Here is a 19,793-nt window from a genome sequence, read left to right as displayed (position 1 = left end):
GCCAATCCTTTTTTTTTTTTTTTTTTTTGGTGAGGAAGATTGTACCTGAGCTAACATCGGTGCCCATCTTCCTCTATTTTGTATGTGGGATGCCACCACAGCATGGCTTGACAAGCAGTGTGTAGGTCTGTGCCAGGATCCAACCTGGCAAACCCCGGGATACCCCAGGCCGCAGAGGTGGAACCTGCAAACTTAATGGCTATGCCACTGGGGGGCCCTGAAGGTCTATTTTTAAAAACTGGAATCAGGGAGCTGGCCCCGTGGCCAAGTGGTTAAGTTTGCATGCTTCACTTCTGTGGCCCAGGGTTTCACCTGTTCAGATCCTGGGTGCAGACATGGCACTGCTCATCAAGCCATGCTGAGGCGGCATCCCACATGACACAACTAGAAGGACCAACAGCTAAAAATATACAACTATGTACTTGGGGTCTTTGGGGAGAAAAAGGAAAAAAATAAAACCTTTAAAAACTAGAATTTCACATCATCTGAGCCCTCCTGAAGCACACTTTCAAGACACTCTTCACCAGACCATTCTTCGTCCTCTTTTATCTCCACTCTTCTAGGACCTTTTCCAATAAGCAAAAGCTGAAGCAAACCTGAATACTTCAGGGTACAGCAATCACATTGATTGAAAAAGAGCAGGAGGTGGTTGAAGGGAAACAAGATTCTACCAACAGCCTTTGGGACTGCTGGATATGAGACTGCTTTATGATGATAACTTGAAAAGGGAAAAGGGAGAAGTATGGACATAAAATTCTTGGTGCATCTCTGCATTCTCTTCAGGAAGCTGCCTTACTTATTAATTCTTAGGCATTTCAAATATTTGAGCAAGTCAAGGCAATAAAGGACCATACCTCATTTCTTGCTTTTGGACGATCAAAAAGAATTTTCAGTGCAAACCGTTCTTGGGTAGATTTCTTCACACAGACTCTAGATTTGAAGGAAAAATAAAATCAATCAGAAATCATCTATATTACAGTGAAAACTAATTTAACAAATTTGTTCTCTGACATTTGTACTTCTAATCAAGAATATATCCAGGTGCATCAGAACACACTTGCCTCCAGGGCTAGCAGGTGGAGAGGCAGAGAAGCAGCTCACCCACGTTTCACAGGCCTCAGCTCCTGAGCCATGTGAAATCAACAGGAGGCTGGCCAAGAGGAAAATAATGCCTCTGCTGGCTACAGGCAACTCTCACAGTGGCCCCACAGTATCGACATCGTAAATGATTCTATCACAGACCACGTTGACTTGGTCACTTAAATGTATTTCTAAATGGATGAGAAAAAGCCTAACATAAATACCTCCACTTGCTAAATTTAGGCTAGTTTACAAATCTGGCACACCTGATGCTTCTAATTTAAAATGAATTTCAAATGGCCCTTTTCAGAGCAATTTTGTCATAGTTTGCACATGGGTCTCTTACCTAACTGGACCACTAATTCCAGCTCCCAGCTTCTGAGTCCAATTGATATTGTATTCCTCTAAAATGGAGGTTTCCTATTAAAATAAAAAAGGGAGGGGGCAGAGAATAATCCTCCAATTAAAAAGCTGAACAGGAGCCAGTCCCGTAGGCAAGTGGTTAAAGTTCCGCACCCTCTACTTCAGCTGCCCTGGTTTGCGGGTTTGGATCTCAGGCAAGGACCTAGCCCATTTGTCAGCAAGGCTGTGGCAGTGACCGATATACAAAATAGACGAAGACTGGCACAGATGTTAGCTCAGAGCTAATCTTCTTCAAGCAAAAAAAGAGGAAGTGGCAGCAGATGTTAGCTCAGGGCAAATCTTCCTCAGCTAAAAAAAAAAAAAAGCCAAATAATTAAGCAGAGGTGGTACATGAGAAGAATTTATTCCTCAACATCTCATTTTCTGAGACAATCTGATAAGCAGAGCTTTATGTTCTGTAGGGCTTTATAATTAGATATTTTGTCTTAAGTGACTAGGTTAGGGATTGTTTTTTAACAAGAGGGATAGCAAAAACTTAGAATAAAAAGAAATTCTTCAGCTCATCTACAAGGTCCATTTGAGTAAACACTCAATGTGGGGGTTTTATTTGGTTTTTCTTTTTTTTTTTGGAGTGTAGGGGGAAGATATTCTTTCAAGATGCTTTATTACTAAATACTTATTTGCTAAAATGATAAAGTGTGTTTTCTAGATTTCAGAAAGACTGGTCTGATATATGCTGCTATGATATAGAGGCCTATATCCTTGAATAAGTTGATCAAATTGTTGGAATAACTGAATAAATTGAGACTTAAAGGTTCAAACAAAATAGTTAATTTATCGAATTTTCAACAGCACCACTTTGAGTACAAAGATGTTGTCGCATTCATTGTGTAACTCTATTTTCTATAGTTTTTAATAGCTTTCAATAGTTCCAGATAGAGCCTCTACAGTTTAGTGAAAGTTTTTATGGAATGCCTATCTAGTCATTGTATGTTGAGCTTCTGTTGCCATATGTTTTTAGGCAAGAAACTATATATTTCAATTGTGGTAAGCTAAAATTCATTTTTCAGAGTTCCACAGGTAGAACAGGAAACCACCTGCAGACCTTAAGAAATTAGGCCAAAACTCATGAGACTTTCAAATTGTTTTGTTGCAATGAAAATCTGATAGACCATATTTAGCACTAGAATTCTGATTCCTAGTGTATGAGAACAGGATATTTGTCCATGTAACACACACTCACTGAGCAGTTACTATATGCCAGACAACAGACTAAGTTCAGAGAGAAAAACAGAGCTTCTGCCCAATGAATATGCAAGTGTATAAAACAAACTTAGTACTCATCTCCACACCTTTCTGCTGCCCAGTTCTTGATAAAGGTTCTCATCATATAGTAAGTGCTCAATAACTGTGGAATGAATGACTAGAAAGGTGGACTAAAGCCGATGATGGAGTGATACTGATATTGACTTGGGAGAGACCAGCAAGATCATCACACAAACTCACTTCTGAAAAACTGTCCATCGGAGTTAAGGAGCTTGTCAAGGTTACACAGTGAGTTACAAGCACTAACGAGACTAGAACCCATGGCTTTGGCCTCCTCTCCAGCACCATTGCAGCTATCAAGGGCAGCTGCCCAGGTTCTGGCATTGAAGATTAGGGACGAATCTTGCCCAATCGGGGAGGTCCCCAGGCTCTGTCTCCACTCACCACCTCCTAAACAGAACTCAAACCTACTCATTTAACCTGTCTACCTCCTTCATGTTTCCACTGCATGGCCTGTTGGATTTAGAAGTGTCTGAGAAGATGGAGAGGAATACAGGATTGGGAAAGAGGGAGCTGGAGCATAATCTAAGCTTCATGATAGAGGAAAATCATTTGCCAAAGCCCTCCTCTCCTCAACTCTAATGAAAACATACTCTCATAGAAGACTCAATGGAAAACAGAGATTTGTTCTATGTTATAATCATATCAAAGGACTGTTCATATGCTCAGTTCCTGAGATGTGAAAATAACCTCAGACCAAATTCTTCACTGTACTGGTGCTTATTAAGATGGTAATCTACCTGATAGACAGCCAAGACAGTTCGACTTGTAGAGGCTCTGACTGGAGTTTTGACACCTGGCTTTGCAGAAGGTGAGAGAAGTACTAACAGACCTCTCCACAGCCCTGATTTCTGAACCCCATTTTTCCTACACCTCTTGTCCTCTTTCTCAGTTGTAATTCCTGCACCTTTGTTGATGGCACTATAAACACTAACCAGTGCTAAGGCTTCACTAAGCCCAGCTGGGCAAAAGAAGTAACACTCTCACATTGTTGACTCTTCTATGTGTAGATGGCATGTTTTCTCACATATTTTAATGACAAAGGAGAAGGTAGGAAGGCATGGGTCAATTAAAACACTTACTAGAGGAAATTATGAACCACTTCAAAGGCATCAATGACACACACATTGACTGGGTTCTGCTAAAGAAATATACACATTGCCTTAAATTAATAAGGATATAGACACATGGAATGAATTCTTGAGAATCCTTCTAAAGCAGGGAGCCACAAGTTACAACCTACAGGCAAATCTATCCATTGCCTATTTTTGTAAATAATAATACTAACAAAATAATAAGTAAATAAAATAAATATATTTATAATATAAAAATAATATAGCAAAAAATTTACTGTATTAGAAAGATCCAACTATATGCTGTCTATAAGAGACATACTTTAGATTCAAAGATGCAAACAAGTTAAAAATAAAAGGATTTCAACATATAGTTGTGGGAAAACTAGATATCCACATACATGCAAGAGAATGAAGTTGAACCCTTACTTAACACCATATACAAAAATTGACTCAAAATGGACCAAAGACCTAAATGTAAGACCTAAAACAATAAAACTCTTAGAAGAAAACATAGGGCAAGAGTTTCACAACATTGGATTTGACAATGATTTCTTGGATATGACACCAAAGGCACAGGCAACAAAAGAAAAAATAGACAAAATGGACTTCCCATGAAAATTTTAAAATTTTGTGCAACACTGTGAAAAGGCAGAATGGGAGGAAATATTTGCAAATCATATACCTGATAAGGGATTAATATCCAGAGTATATAGAGAACTCCTAAAACTCAACAACAAAACCCCCAATCAACCCAATTAAAAAAATGGACAAAGGACTCGAATAAACATTTCTCCAAAGACAAATCAATGGCCAATAAGCACATGAAAAGATGCTCAGCATCACTAATCATGAAGAAAATGTAAATCAAAACTCCAATGGGATACCATCTCACACCCATTAGGATGGCTACTATCAAGAAAACAGAAAATAACAAGTGTTGGAGAGGATGTAGAGAAATTGGAACCCTGTGCACTGTTGGTGGGAACGTACAGCCGTCGTGGAATATAGCATGGTGCTTCCTCAAAAACATTAAAAATAGAATTACTATATGATCCAGCAATTCCACTTCTGGGTATACACCCCAAAAGAACTGAAAGAGGGTCTTGAAGAGATATTTGTACAACCACGTTCACAGCAGCAATATTCACAATAGCTAAAACATGACAGATGAATGGATGAGCAAAATCTGGTGTATACATGCAACAGAATATTTATTATTCAGCCTTAAAAAGGGAGGAAATGCTACAATATGGATGAACCTTGAAAACATTATGCTAAGTGAAATAAGCCAGTTACAAAAAGACAGGTACCATATGATTCCACTTATTTGAGGTACTTACAGTAGTCAAAATCATAGAGACAGAAAGTAGAATGGTGGATACTAGGGGCTGGGGGGAAGGAGGCAATGAGGAGTACTGCTTAATGGGTACAGAGTTTCAGTGTTACAAAATGAAAAGAGTTATAGAGATGGATGGTTGGTGATGGTAGCACAACATTATGAATATATTTAATAGCACTGAACTATACACTTAAAAATGGTTAAGATGGGAGGCTGGCCCCGTGGCCGAGTGGTTAAGTTCGCGCGCTCCGCTGCAGGCGGCCCAGTGTTTCGTTGGTTCGAATCCTGGGCGCGGACATAGCACTGCTCATCAAACCACGCTGATGCAGCATCCCACATGCCACAACTAGAAGGACCCACAACGAAGAATATACAACTATGTACTGGGGGGCTTTGGGGAGAAAAAGAAAAAAATAAAACCTTAAAAAAAAATGGTTAAGATGGTAAATTTTATGTTATGTGTATTTTAGTACAATAAATAAAAAGAAAAAAAATAAGAGAATGGAAAAAGATATACCACGAGTAAACGTAAGAGAGCTGGAGTAGCTACACTGACAACAGACATAGACTTTAAAAGATGTTAACAGAGAGAGGCACTTTTTATAATGCTAAAAAGGTCAATTCGTCAGGAAGATATGATCATTATAAACCTATATTGCTTCCACCTAGCAAGAGTCCAAAAATACGTGAAGTAAAAATTCACAAAATTTAAGAGGAAAATAGACAATTCAAAAATAATAGTTGTACCTTTCAGTACCCCCACTCTCAAGAGAAAGAAAAACTAGACAGAAAATCACTAAGGATATAGGAGACAACACTTTCAACCAACCTCACCTAAATGACATCTATAAAACGCTCCATCCAACAATGGGGGAGTATACATTTTTCCCAAGCACACATAGAATATTCTCCAGAACAAACCATATGCTAGATCATAAGTCTCAAAAAATTTTTAAAAATTATATAAAGTTTTCTAACCACAATGGAATTAAGCTATAAAGCAACACGAGGAAATTGACAAATATTTAGAAAGTAAGTAACACCCCTCTAAATAACCAATGGGCCAAAGAAGAAATAACAAGAGAAATTAAAAAATATTTTGATCTGAATGAAAATGAAAACACAATACGCCAAAATTTAGGAGATGTAGCTAAAGCAGTGTTTGGATAGAAACTTATAGCTATAAAAGCCTACACAAGAAAGGAAGATCACAAATCAATAACCTAAGCTTCTACCTTTAAAAACTAAAGAAAGAACAAACTACACCCAAAGCAAGCAGAAAAAGAATTAATAAAAACTAGTGCAGAATCAGTAAAATAGAAAACAGAAAATAGAGAAAAATCAATGAAAACCAAAAGTTGATTCTTTGAAAGCTCAACTGAGAAAGAGAAAAAATACAAATTATTAATCTTAGAAATGAAAGAAGTGACATCACAATTGACCTTAGAGGAATCAAAGCACTGAGTATAAGGGAATGCCATAAACAACTTTCTGCCAACAAATTAGGCTACTGGATGATACGGACAAATGCCTAGAAAGACATAAATTACCAAAACTGACTCAAGAAGAAATAGAAAATCTGAACAGATCTATAACAAGTAAAGAAACTGAGTTGATAAACGAAAATCTTCCCACAAAGCAAAGTCTAGGCCCACATGGCTTCTGCAGTGAATTCTACCAAATATTTAAAGCAGAGTTTCTCAACCTCAGCATCACTGACATTTTGAACCAGTCAGTTCTTTGTTGTAAGGTTGTCCTGTGCTTTGGTAAGATGTTCAGCCGCATTCCTGTCCTATACCCACTAGATGCCAGAAACATCCTCTACCAGTATTGACAACCAAAAATTTCTCCAAACACTGCCAAATGTCTCATGAGAGGCGAAAATCACTACCTACTGAGAACGATTGATTTAACAAAATAATACCAATCCTCTACAAGTTCTTCCAGGAAACAGAAGAGGGTATACTTCCCAACTCATTCTATAAAGCCAGTAGTACCATTATACCAAAGCTAGACAAGGGCATCACAAGAAAACTACAGACCTATATCGCTCATGAATACTGATGCAAAATCCTTAACAAAATTATTAGCAAACTGAATACAGAAACATATAAGAATGATTTTACATCAGATTAAGTGCGGCTTATAACAAGAACGCAAGATTGGTTTACTATCTGAAAATCAATTAACTATACAGACGGTCCCCAACTTACCATGGTTCAACTTAAGACTTTTCAACTTTACAATGGTGCAAAAACAATATGCATTCAGTAGAAACCATACTTCAAATTTTGAATTTTGATCTTTTCCTAGGCTAGTGATATGCGGTACAATACTCTCTTGTGATGCTGGGCAGCAGCAGCAAGCCACAGCCCCCAGTCAGCTATGCAATCACAAGGGTAAAATGATACACTTACAACTCTTCTGTACCCACACAACCATTCTGTTTTTCACTTTCAGTACAATATTCAATAAATTACATGAGATATTCAACACTTTATTAGAAAACAGGCTTCGTGTTAGATACTTTTGCTCAACTGTAGGCTAATGTCTGTGTTCTGAGCATGTTTAAGGTAGGCTAGGTTAAGCTATGATGTTCAGTAGGTTAGGTGTGTTAAATGCATTTTCAACTTACAATATTTTCAACTTATGAAGGATTTATTGGGATGTAACCCTACTGTAAGATGAGGAAGATCTGTATATCACATTAAGAATAAAGAACAAACACCACTCGATCAACTCAACAGATGCAGAAAAAACATTTAACAAAAACTTAACACCTATTCCTGATTAAAAAAACTCTCAGCAAACAAGGAATGGAAGGAAACTCCTCAATTTGACAGAGATTATCCACAAAAAAACTTAGTGGTAAGTATTTAAATGCTTTCCCTTTGAGATCAGGAACAAGGAAACATGTCCACTTTTGCCACGTTCATTCAACACCATACCTGAGGCTCTACCCATGGAATAAGGCAAGAAAAAGAAATTAAAAGCACACATACTGTAAAGGAATGAGTAAAACTGTATTTGCTGAAGACAGGATTTTTATATGCAGAAAATCCTAAAGAACCTACAAAAAAAACTAGAATAAGCAAATGTAGTAAAGATGCAGAATACAAAATTAGAATACAGAAATCAACTGTATTTCTATACACTAGCAAGAAACAATCCAAAAACTTGAAATTAAGAAAACAAAAATTCCATTCTTAATGGCATCAAAAATAAAATATTTAGAAATTTATCAAAAGAAGTGCAAGATCTGTACACCAAAAACTACAAACACATTGCTAAGAGAAATGAGAGAAGCCCTAAAGAAATGGAGAGGTACACCACGTTCATGGATTAGAAGATAATATTAAGATGGCAAATTGTTCCCAAATTGACCCATAGATTCAATGGAATTGGTCAAATTCTCAGCACACTTTTTTGTAGAAATTGATAAGCTTATTCTAAAATGTATTGGGAAATACAAAAATTTCTCCAACTTAATGGCCAACTTAATTTTGAAAAAGAAGAACCAAGTTGGTTCTCACACTATCCAATTTGAAAATTACTATAAAGCTTCAGTAATCAAATCAGTGTGGTACTGGCATAAGGACAGTCATATTGATCAATGGAACATAAGAGAGAATCCAGAAATAAACTCGCACACTTACGATCAACTGATTTTCAAGAAAGGTACCAAAGTAATTCAATGGACAAAAGACAGTGTTTGGAACAAATGGTCCTGGAACAACTGGATATCCACAGTAAAGACAAACGAACAAAACCTTGGACCTTTACGTCATACCAAACACAAAAGTTAACTCAAAATGCACATTAGACCTAAATGAAAGTACTAAAACTATAACACCTCTGGAAGAAACACAGGAGAAAAATCTTGTGACCTTTTAGATTAGACAAAGATTTCTTAGCTCGGACACCATAAGCACAATCCATAAAAGAAAAAAATTTGATAAATGACTTCATCAAAATTAAAACCTTTTGCTTTTCAAAAGACACCATTAAAAAAGATAACCCATAGACTGGGAAAAAAATTTGTAGATCATATACCTGATAAATGACTTTTATTCAGAGTTTACAAAGAACTCCTACAACTCAATAATAAGACAAACAACTCAATTTAAAAATGGGCAAAAGATTTTTATACAGTTCACCAGAAAAAAATACACAAAGGGCAAAGAAGCACATGAAAAGATGCTCAAGATCACTAGAATTAGTTCTTTTACTCAGAGTATATAAAGAACTCTTACAACTCAATAAGACAACCCTATTTTAAAATGGGCAAAAGATTTTAATAGCTACTTCACCAGAAAAGATACAGGAATGGCAAATAAGCACATGAAAAGATGCCCAAAGGCATTAGTCATTAGGGAAATGCAAATTAAAACTGCAGTGAGATACCACTACACAACCAGTAGAATGGCTAAGATAGAAAGGCTGACAATACCAAATATTTGCGAGGAGGGTAAAAAAACAAAAACGAGAACCCTCAAACACTACTGGTGGGAACGAATAATGGTAAAGCCACTTTGGAAAAGTTTCGCAGTTTCTTAAAAAGTTGAACATAAACTTACCACACTACCCAGTAATGCCACACCTAGGTATTTGCCCAAAAGAAATTAAACTTTATATTCACACAAAAACTTGTATGAACAAATTTTATTTATCATTTTATTCATAATAGCTAAAAACTGGAAACATTCTAAATGTCCACCAACTGGGGATGGATAGACAATAAAAAGATTACTCAATAACAAAAAGGAATGAACTACTGATGCATGTACTAACACGGATGAATCCCAAAAGTAGTATGATACGTTAAAGAACCCAAACACAGAACACTGCATGTTATACAACTTCTGTAATCTGGAATTTCTAGAGAAGGCAAAACTATAGCGGCAGAAAGCAGATCGGTGGTTGTCTGGGGTGGGGAATGGGAGTAGAGGCTGACTACAAAGAGGCAGAAGGAACTTTCTAGGCAAGATGGAAATATTCTAAAACTGGATTGTGATGATAGTTGCGCAACTCTATAAATTTACAAAAAATTATTGAATTATACACTTACATTGGGTGAATTTTATGGTATGTAAATTATACTGCAATTTTTAATAATTTTTTTCAACTAAGGAAATGAATTTTCACTAAGTTCATCAAATATTAAAAACTCTGCCATATAAAATAGAAGACAAATATGTAAAATAATCTTTAATCCCAAATACTCATTCCCCAGGTTTAGCTAAGTGTTTTGAGTATAGTGAAGTCATGAGGCTAAGGGAGCAGAGACAGAAATGAGAAGACAGAGCCTACGGTTGGAGTCACTTGGCCCCATCCTAATACCTTTAATAGTAACAGGAGGAGATCTGAAAGTCCAATCAGCCCACTCTCAGGTAGTCAGGCAGCAGAAGGTTAAGTGCTGTGGTTACAGCCCAGGAAAACAGCTTTTCCAACTGAACGCTAGAGATCTCAGTTCTCACCATTTGAGCGACAGCCTCAAAAAAGCAAAACAATGAATACAACGCAATGCCACAAACCAAAAGTTTTATTTGATGGGATGCGGCTTGCTTCCAAGGGAGCACATCCTAGTCAGTACTGGTTGTCAAATCAGATATTTTCAACTCCTCTAATTTGTATTGGTGAGAAACACCCAAATAAGTAGGAAGATTCATAATCAGCTATCAAGCATGTGAAGAAAAGCAAAAAAAAAAAAAAAAAAAATTTAAGAAAATTAGGTTGGACAACAGTGACCAAGTGAAGAAAAGTACCACTCTTTCTAAACCACTGTTAATTTGCTACATGCTAATATTCATTGAGCTCTTACTAAATGTTCGGTCCTGTTGTAGCACATTTAGATATATTTGCTCATTACATCCTCAAAAAAAATCCTATGAGCTGGGGAGTGTGTTCATACCCCTTTCGTGGATGAGCACACTTAAGGACAGAGAAGTGAAGTGACTCACTTAAGGACACAGCTAATGAATGGCATGGCTGAGATTTCAACCCATTAGTCTACCTAGAGAAACTATTGTAACTACTAATTAACACTGCCTCCCCTTTCATGTATTTGCCCACTAGAACTATGTCCCTCTTCTGCTCAAAACTTCCCAGAGTTCCCCTGCTGCTCAGGGTCAAGGCCAAAGTTCTTACAATGGTCTACAAGGCTCTATGTGCTCTGGCTTCCCATTACCTAACATATTCTACACTGACCCACTGCATTCCAGCCACCTTGCTATTCCTGGATCACACAAGACCTCCACCTACCTCAGGGCCTTTGTACTTGCTGTTCCCTCTGCCTATAATATTCTTCTCTGAGACAGTGGAGGTTTGCTCCCTCATTCTCTTCAGAGCTCTACACAAATGTCACCGCCTCAGAGAAGACTTCCCTGACTACCCTTCCTAAACTAATAGTCCCAACCCTTTTTATACTTAATTATAACCACCTGGGAATGTTTATTACCTAATTCCACCAACTAGAATATAAGCTCCATGACAGCAGGAACATCTAGGAGTCTGGCTTTGCACCACTAGTGCCTAAGACGGCACTTAGCACAAAGCACACAAACGTGTATTTAAAAATCTGCCACATATGCTTTAATTCACAACCCAGTCATATAACTTTAGGCAACAATTCATGACCCTGCACCAATAAAATCCAAACCAAAAGGAAAAAGTGGATATATCACAGCAGTATTTTAGAACTTTTATTTCTATTATTTAAAATTTGATCTTCCTTAATGTGTATGTTATATTTTGATGCCTCCTTTAAAAGGTGAAGTTTCTTTGGAATGACTGATGATTTCTATAAACTTCACTACCCAAGTGTAAGTTCTTAATTAGTTACTGATAATAGTGATTGTGTCTTGAATGGGAAAATAACTCCAAGTTGCCAATGGATGCCTGTCCCCCAAGGGAAAATTAAATTCTTAAATGCACCGAGGCGACTTCACACTGCGAGATAACTAAACACATATCAAACTTCAAGCTTCAGTGTTCAATTTACATCAGACTCTAATTTCCCAGCTACAGCTAACTGCCTGGCTCTTAGTGCCTTAGCGCCTCAAAGTATACCTGGTTAAAAAAAAAAAAAAAAAGGAGTAAAAAACAGGTTTTAGAACACTTGTCATTTTATTTGGGTCATTTTAGAACACACATATTTGCTTTTCTTTTGGTTAACAGAGCAGCAAATCACAGGACACAGTTAGCTCTCCCTGAATAAACTCAACGTTGCCTGGGAGAGGGAAGCGGCAAGAGGAAAAGGGAAGGGGAACACACGGAAAAGTGAGAACAACCTATTTGCCAAAAGACAAGTTTTGTAAGAAGGTGAACCACCTCCTGAAACTGCAGATTTCCAGGAGGCTGGTTTCAAACAAATGGGGAGCGATGGGTAAAGTCCAATTCTCCCTGTGCTGTTGCAGCACACCATCCGGACGCAAGTGCTGGCGGCACTTGGGGAGTGATCCAAGGTGGAGCAGCAGGGCCCTCTCCGTCCCACTCACATCAAGTACCTCCAGCCCACTCACCTTCCGTTCTAGCTAAACGCAAGCACCTCCCACTTTAACCAGGGAAGTCGGAGGGAGTCGGACATCCCGCACTACACAGACCCTTCGCCCCAGGGCTGTGAAACGCAGTCCGCGGAATCCGGGGAAGACCGAAACCCGGGAGTCGCCGGAATCTCTCACTGAAGTTCTCTCCGCTTTCTGAGGCTGGAGCCGAGAGGAATGCCACAAGGACAAAGCGGGGAGGAAGGGGGCATCTCCCCCTTACCTTGATGGCTTTCTCCATGTCGCTCTCCTCAGACATGCTCCGAGAGGTCCCTACGGCCGGGAGCGGCGGAGGCTGCGCAGCTGCCCGGTCCCACCGCGGCCGAGGGAGGAAGGGGCTCGGCGCTTGGGCCCCTGGGCCTCGGGAAGACAGGCAGCCGCCGCCCCCGGGGACCGGCGGGGATGAGGGCCCCGGCGCCGGCTCGGCTTCGGCGGGCGGCTTTAGGCTGGCGGCGGCGGCGGCAGCCCCCGGGGACGAGCCTTTGTGTTGGGCCCCGCGCGGCCGCCTCCCGGCCTCATCCCCGGCGGGGGAGGCAGGCTCCCGGGGCAGGGCGAGGCAGGGAGGGCCCCGGTCCGGGGCGCTGTGCAAGGGCCTCGCGGGGCCGCCGCTTAGGCCCGGGCTCGCCAGGTCCTGAGGAGGAGCCTGCGCCTCCGTCTCCGCCGCCGGCACCGCCGCGAAGCCGAAACCGAGCCCGCTGCCGCCGCTGCTGCTCCCGCTGCCGCTTCAGCGCCACACATCGCCGGGACACCCGCGCCGGGTAGCCCCGCCGGCCGCCCGCCCGCCGGCGCCGTGCTCCGCCTGAGCTCCGGGCCGCCCCTCCGGCCGCCCGACTCCGTGCACCCACAGCTCCACGCGCCCCTCACTGCAGTCCGCTGGGGTTTCCGCGCCGCCCCCGAACCACGCAGGAGATTTGCAGGCGCCCGCCAGGGCCTCCCCAAGGTGCGCCACGCCCAGGACAGGCCCGCGGGGCCCTCAGCAGCGCTGGCGCCGCGCCGATGACGTAACGGGGCGGGGCCCGGCGGGGCGGGGCCATTGGAGATCGCCGCCCTACTGAGGAGCTATTGCGAGAGCGTCCTCGCTGCGTTTTTCCTCCCCGGGTGGACGAGGAGGTTTCTGTCGCCAGAAACACCTGCGGAGAGGAGTCGGGGGTGTTGACTCGTGATAGAGAGGAGGAAACTGAGGCCCCGGGGAGGTCCTGCGGTAAGAGGACAGAATTGTGTATAATAGTAGCGCTAATAGTTATAAATACGGAGCGTTAATTTTATGTGAAGGTCTTTTCCTCCAGTAGTTCCTTTCTTTACCAGGCATTCGGCCCTGAGAGGTAAGTATGTTCTTATCTCCCGTTTACAGAGTGGGTAACTGAGGCTCAGAGAGCCCGCCTCACTTGCGCACAGCTGAGAAGCGGTCAAGGCAGAATCGGAACCCAGGTTTGTGCTCCTTACACTACACCCGCAGCTTACCTTGCGGGAGCTTTTGGCTGATCACCTCTTGGTGGTTCTTCATTCATTCACTTATTTCTTGAGCACCACTGTGTGCCAGGTCTGCTCGACACTGGGCAAACAGTAGGAACAAGACACAGTACTTGCTCGTGGATCTTACTTTCGGGAAAGGGAAGCAGAAAATAAACAGGGAAAAACACAGAGTTTGTAGATGCCAGGAAGAAAATGAACAGGATGCTGAAGTAAGAGAATAACTGGATGAGGGGATTTTTCTCTATTAGATGATTAGGGCAGGTCTCCCAGGAGGTAACATTGAAGCTGAGACCTCTGAGGAATGAGAAGGAGTGGTCTGTTGGAAATTCGAAGAGATTTCTGGGCATTTGGAACAGCAAGTGCAAAAATCTTAAGGTGGAAAAAGTTAAATGTGTTCCAGGAGCAGCAAGAAGATCACTGTAGCTGGAGCAGAGTGAGTAGGAGAGAGTGATAAAGGATGAGGTTGGAGAGCTGGGCCGGGGCTGTGTCATATACACCCTTAGGGGACATGGAAAGAACTTTGGATTTTATTCTAAGCCATCACTAAAGAGTGATGTGATCAAAGTTATGTTTTAAAAGATCGCTCTGCTGTACAGAGAATGAAATATGGGCAAGCAAGAGTGGATACATGGAGAGCATTTAGGAGGCTATCGAAATAATCCAGACGAGAGATTATATGGTGCTTGAACCGAAGAAGTGGCAGTAAAGATAGAGTAGATGGATTTATGATGTTTTGGAGGTAGAATTGACAGGACTTCTTGAAGGATTCAGTGTGGAAGGTGAGAATAAGAAATGAATCAAGAATAACTTCCAGGGGCTTGGCCCCATGGCCGAGTGGTTAAGTTCGTGTGCTCCGCTTCGGTGGCCCAGGGTTTCGCCGATTGGGATCCTGGGCAGAGACATGGCACCACTTATCAGGCCATGCTGAGGCTGTATCCCACATGCCACAACTAGAAGGACCCACAACTAAAAATATACAACTATGTACCAGGGGGCTTTGGGGAGAAAAAGGAAAAATACAATCTTAAAAATAAATACATAAAATAACTTTGAGGTGTTTGGCTTAATTTAAGCAATTGGATAGATGATGGTGCCATTCAGTGAATCAAAGATTGATGAGAGTGAGGGTGGGGAATCCAGAGTTCTGTTCTATCTAGGTTAATTTGAGGTTCTTGTTCAGTATACCAGAGGATAAGTCAAGTGAGTAATTGGATGTATATTGCGCAGATATAGTTGTCCTCGTTGTTGGCTATATGCCTAGAGTACATCCCTCAGCCCCCTTAAAGTAGATGTGGCTCTGTGCCTATGCTCTCCCTAGTGGAAAGTGAGCAGAAGAGATGTGCATAGTTTCTTGGCTTGGCCCAGAAAATCCGTCAACAGCTGGTCTTATTTACTCTGCCAGCTGAAAGATGATGACCAGCATCTGGAGAAGGCAAGGCCTCAAGATGGAAGATTCCTGGGTGGAGGAGAACTCGGCCCCATCGACCTAATCTTATACCTAGGACTGATGTATGAGAAAAAAAAAATAAACCTACATTATTATATTGAGCTTTTACATACTTGAGTCTTTTTGTTACAGCAGTTTTGCCTGTGCTACCTCATACAAATGAGAACAGTGATCCAGCAGGGAATTTTGGAAGGAAATTTCTAAATGACGTGAATTGACATTATCCATAACAGGAAATAAAAGGTGCCTTGGATTCATTCGTTCATTCAGTAAGAATTTCTCAGGTGGCTCTCTGTGCCAGACACTGTGCTACATAATAGAATGCAGAGATGAAGAAGAGACGAGGTCCCAGTGCTCAAATACTCTGAGTCTGGCAGCTCAGCTTATTGGATCTTATCTGCATATGCTTTCCCTCTACTCAGAAACTTATCTCCCCTCCAAGCACACACACAGCCTAAGTTCTACACATTCTTCAACCACATTCTAAATACCATTTTATCAGAAAGAAGATGCCTCACCCTTGTCCCAGTCAAAATCAGATATTCCTATTATCTCATAACTTACTTCCTGATGCGGATCACAGTTTTTATTTATATATTCATTTGTTTTTTATTCTGTAGGGTTCTCTCCCCAACTAGACTGTAAATAATCTCCACAAGGGAAAGAATTTTATCTGTATAATTGGTCACATTCTCAACCCTCAGCTCACTGCAGATGCTTAATAAATATTTGTTGAGGGGCTGGCCCGGTGGTGCAGCGGCTAAGTTCGCACATTCTGCTTGGGTGGCCCGGAGTTTGCCAGTTGGGATCCCGAGCACAGACATGGTAGCACTTGGCAAGTCATGCTGTGCCAGGCGTCCCACATATAAAGTAGAGGAAGATGGGCACGGATGTTAGCTCAGGGCCAGTCTTCCTCAGCAAAAAAAGAGGAAGATTGGCGGCAGGTGTTAGCTCAGGGCTAATATTCCTCAAAAAAAAAAAAATCTCCTCTACTGAATATCCAATTTCATTGCTCGCAAGTTCTACCTTCCAAAAACACTAGGGACACAGTTCAGCCAAGTTCTTTGCCACTTTATAACAAGGATCGACTTTTCTCCGTTGTCCAACATGTTCCTCATTTCCCTCTAAGACCTCATCGAAATGGACCTTGCCGTTGATATTTCTACCAACATTTTGTTCTTGATTGGTTATGTATTCTCTAAGAAAATGAAGCTTTCTCTCCAACTCTCCTCTTTTTCTTTCTGAGCCCTCACCAGAATTGCCCTTAACATTTGTATTTCTAGTATGTACCCCCAGACTCTTCCAGCCTCTACCCATTAGATAGACTGGATGTCTTAAAAATAGACGTTTATTCCTCACAGTTCTGGAAGTGGGGAAGTCAAAGATCACAGTGCTGGCAGACTCAGTTCCTCGTGAGGCCCTCTTCCTGGCTTGCAGACAGCGGCCTTCTCAACGTGTCCTCACACGTGGAGAGACGGAGCTCTGGTCCCTTCTTCTTATAACGACACTAATGCCATCATGGCAGCCCCATCCTCATGACCTCATCTAAACCTAATTACCATCCAGAGGCCCCACTTCCAACTATATCACGTTGGGGGTTAGAGCTTCGTCATATGAATTTGGAGGGGACACAAACATTCAGTCTATAACATGGCCTAAAGCTAAAGTAGAAGGCATGACTGTCTAATATTTTGTTAAGATCTCAGAAGATCAAAGATGATACTTTAGAAAACTATTCAGTCATGGAAAAGATCCTTTGAAGAGATTTCGGGTGTGTCTCATAGATCCTCTCAGTCAAACGTTAAGGCCTCCAGGAAGCTTAAAGTCACGCTCCGCAGCACTCCAGCAGGAGCCCAAGGCAGAGGAGACTTTTTCAGGGAGATTGCGGATATGGCGTGAACTCCAAGAAGGTTCCCAGGAAACCCACAAAGTTGTTGAAAGAGTTATATTTGGCCTCTCGGACTGAGGAGAAAGTGACAGAACAGAATAAAGAGAGGCCTTTAGACCTCCACAGTGCTAGCAGGAAGCCAGCCAAGAATGCTGCTGAGCTGCAAACACGCTACTTTTTATGAAAAAGCATGACTCAGAGAGTGAAGCCGGGAGCCATGGATAATTATTCTCGGGCTTTGAGAACTAATCTAGGAGCTTCCAACATTTGCCCAGCTGGGTTTCAGCCTTCCCGTGGACCAGTGACTCCTTTGTACCTCTCACTTCCCCCTTGTTGAATAAGAGTGTCTGTTGCTGTTGAGTGTGTAGGGGACAAATCATTTGTCTCTTTATTTTCACAAGTCTTCACATTAAGAGGATCTGTACTTGAGGAAAGGTACTTAACGAACTATACTCAGGGGATTAATCTACACCTGGACTTGATTCAGTTTTGCGATTTTGGACTTCTAGCTGATGCTTTACTGGGATGAGGGTTTTTTTCCCCCTTAAAGATTGGCACCTGAGCTAACAACTGTTGCCAATCTTTATTTTCTTTTTTTTCTGCTTGCTTCTCCCCAAATACCCCCAGGACATAGTTATATATTTTTAGTTGTCCTTCTAGTTGTGGCATGTGGGACACAACCTCAGCGTGGCCTGACGAGTGGTGCCATGTCCACGCCCAGGATCTGAACCAGTGAAACCCTGGGCCACTGAAGTGGAGCATGCGAACTTAACCACTCGGTCACAGGCCGGCCGAGTTTTGAAGCCCTTCAGAGGGGGAGAGTGCAACTTTGCATGTGGGAAGGACACAGATCGTTGGCTGCCAGAGGACAGATTGGAGTAGATAGCCTCTAAGATGGCCCCTGGTGATACCTTTGTGTAATATCCCATACCCCTTGAAGGTGGACTGGAACCCGTGACTTGCTTTTAATTAACAGACTATAGCAGAGATAGAATATCACTGCTAGGATTAGGTTACAAAGAGACTGTGACTTCTGTCTTAGGCTCGTTCTCTCACGCTCACTTGCTCTGAAGGAAGCCAGCTGTGAGCTGCCCTGTGGAGTAGTCCCTGTGGCTAAGAACTGATGTCTCCAGCCAACAGCCAGGGAGGCCCTAAGGCCTGCCAGTAGCCACATGAGTGAGCTAGGAAGTGGATCATCCCCCGGTTGAGTCTTGAAGTGACTGCAGCACTGGCCAGCACCTTGATGTCTTTTTGTTAGAAACCATGAGCACCCAACAAAGGCGCCCCAGATATCTGACCCACAGAAATCGTGAGATAATAATTGTGCGTTGTTTTAAGCTGCTGCATTTGTAATAATTTGTTATGTAGCCGTAGATAACTAATACAGGTGGTTAAAAAAAGGAGATGAGGCATGCAGATGAGAGGGCATGGTGGCTTGGACTAGGATGATTGTAGCAGAAATCGGGGAGAAGTGAACAGACTTGAGATGTATTTTGCAGGTGCAATCAGCAGGAGTTGGTGATGGATTGGATGTGAGGGATGAAGGGAAGGAAGTGGCGTGGATAATTCCCAGGTTATCTCAGGGCACAAGCAACCTGGTGGACAGTGGTGCATTTACTAAGATTGAGCACAGTGGAAAAAAAGGGTTAAAAGGTACTTCTAGAGGCTCAATGACTGACAAGTAGGAGTGGATGGATGAGAACATGCAGTCAACCTGTCACTGAATGTCACTTTCTCTGACACACAACTGTGCTTAATCAGCAGTTTCAGATGAGTAACACTGCTTGGCAAAAGCGATGTGATGCTGCCATAATTCAAAAAACAAAAATGGAAGTGTGTTGGCAAGGATGTGGAGAAATTGGAATCCTCATACATTCTCATCCATTTTACACTGGTGGGAGTGTAAAATGATTATGGCTGCTGTGGAAAACAGTTTGGCAGTTCCTCAAAAAGTTAAATGTATGGGCTGGGCCCATGGCTGAATGGTTAAGTTCTCACCCTCTGCTCTGGCAGCCCAGGGTTTCACAGGTTCAGATCCTGGGCACGGACCTGGCACCACTCATCAAGCCATGCTGAGGTGGTGTCCCATATGCCACAACTAGAAGGACCCACAACTAAAAATATGTACAACTATGTACTGGGGGACTTTGGGGAGAAGAAGGAAAAAATAAAATCTAAAAAAAAAAAAAGTTAAATGTAGAATTACCATATGATCCAGCAATTCCATCCTAGACATATACCACCAAGAACTGAAAATAGA

At 41.7% G+C, this 19,793-nt stretch overlaps 1 protein-coding gene and 1 long non-coding RNA gene across 6 annotated transcripts in view; one reads left to right on the top strand and one right to left on the bottom strand.

Moving 5' to 3' along the window:
* Window positions 1–13,078, bottom strand: part of MAPKAPK5 (MAPK activated protein kinase 5) — a 40,824-nt gene extending 27,746 nt beyond the window's left edge. For 4 of the 5 annotated variants that reach the window (XM_046641099.1, XM_046641100.1, XM_046641102.1 and 1 more), the window contains exons 1-3: window positions 12,949–13,078; window positions 1,427–1,500; window positions 855–930 (exon numbers count right to left, since the gene is read on the bottom strand). In XM_046641099.1, coding sequence (XP_046497055.1) covers window positions 855–930; window positions 1,427–1,500; window positions 12,949–12,984 — 186 coding nt within the window. In that variant the 5' untranslated portion in view covers window positions 12,985–13,078. The remainder of the gene's footprint in view (window positions 1–854; window positions 931–1,426; window positions 1,501–12,948) is intronic. The other variant, XM_046641101.1, reaches the window with a different exon arrangement.
* A 679-nt stretch (window positions 13,079–13,757) lies between these two features.
* On the top strand, window positions 13,758–15,746 carry LOC124227254 (uncharacterized). The gene is made up of 3 exons (XR_006885432.1): window positions 13,758–13,926; window positions 14,077–14,153; window positions 15,601–15,746. It is a non-coding gene; the product is annotated as an uncharacterized LOC124227254 (long non-coding RNA).
* Window positions 15,747–19,793: the final 4,047 nt, after the last annotated feature.

Source organism: Equus quagga, chromosome 15, assembly GCF_021613505.1.
Source record: "Equus quagga isolate Etosha38 chromosome 15, UCLA_HA_Equagga_1.0, whole genome shotgun sequence".
NCBI lineage: Eukaryota > Metazoa > Chordata > Mammalia > Perissodactyla > Equidae > Equus > Equus quagga.
Note: the sequence above shows the minus strand (reverse complement) of the source record. Positions and strands in the feature narration are given on the sequence as shown.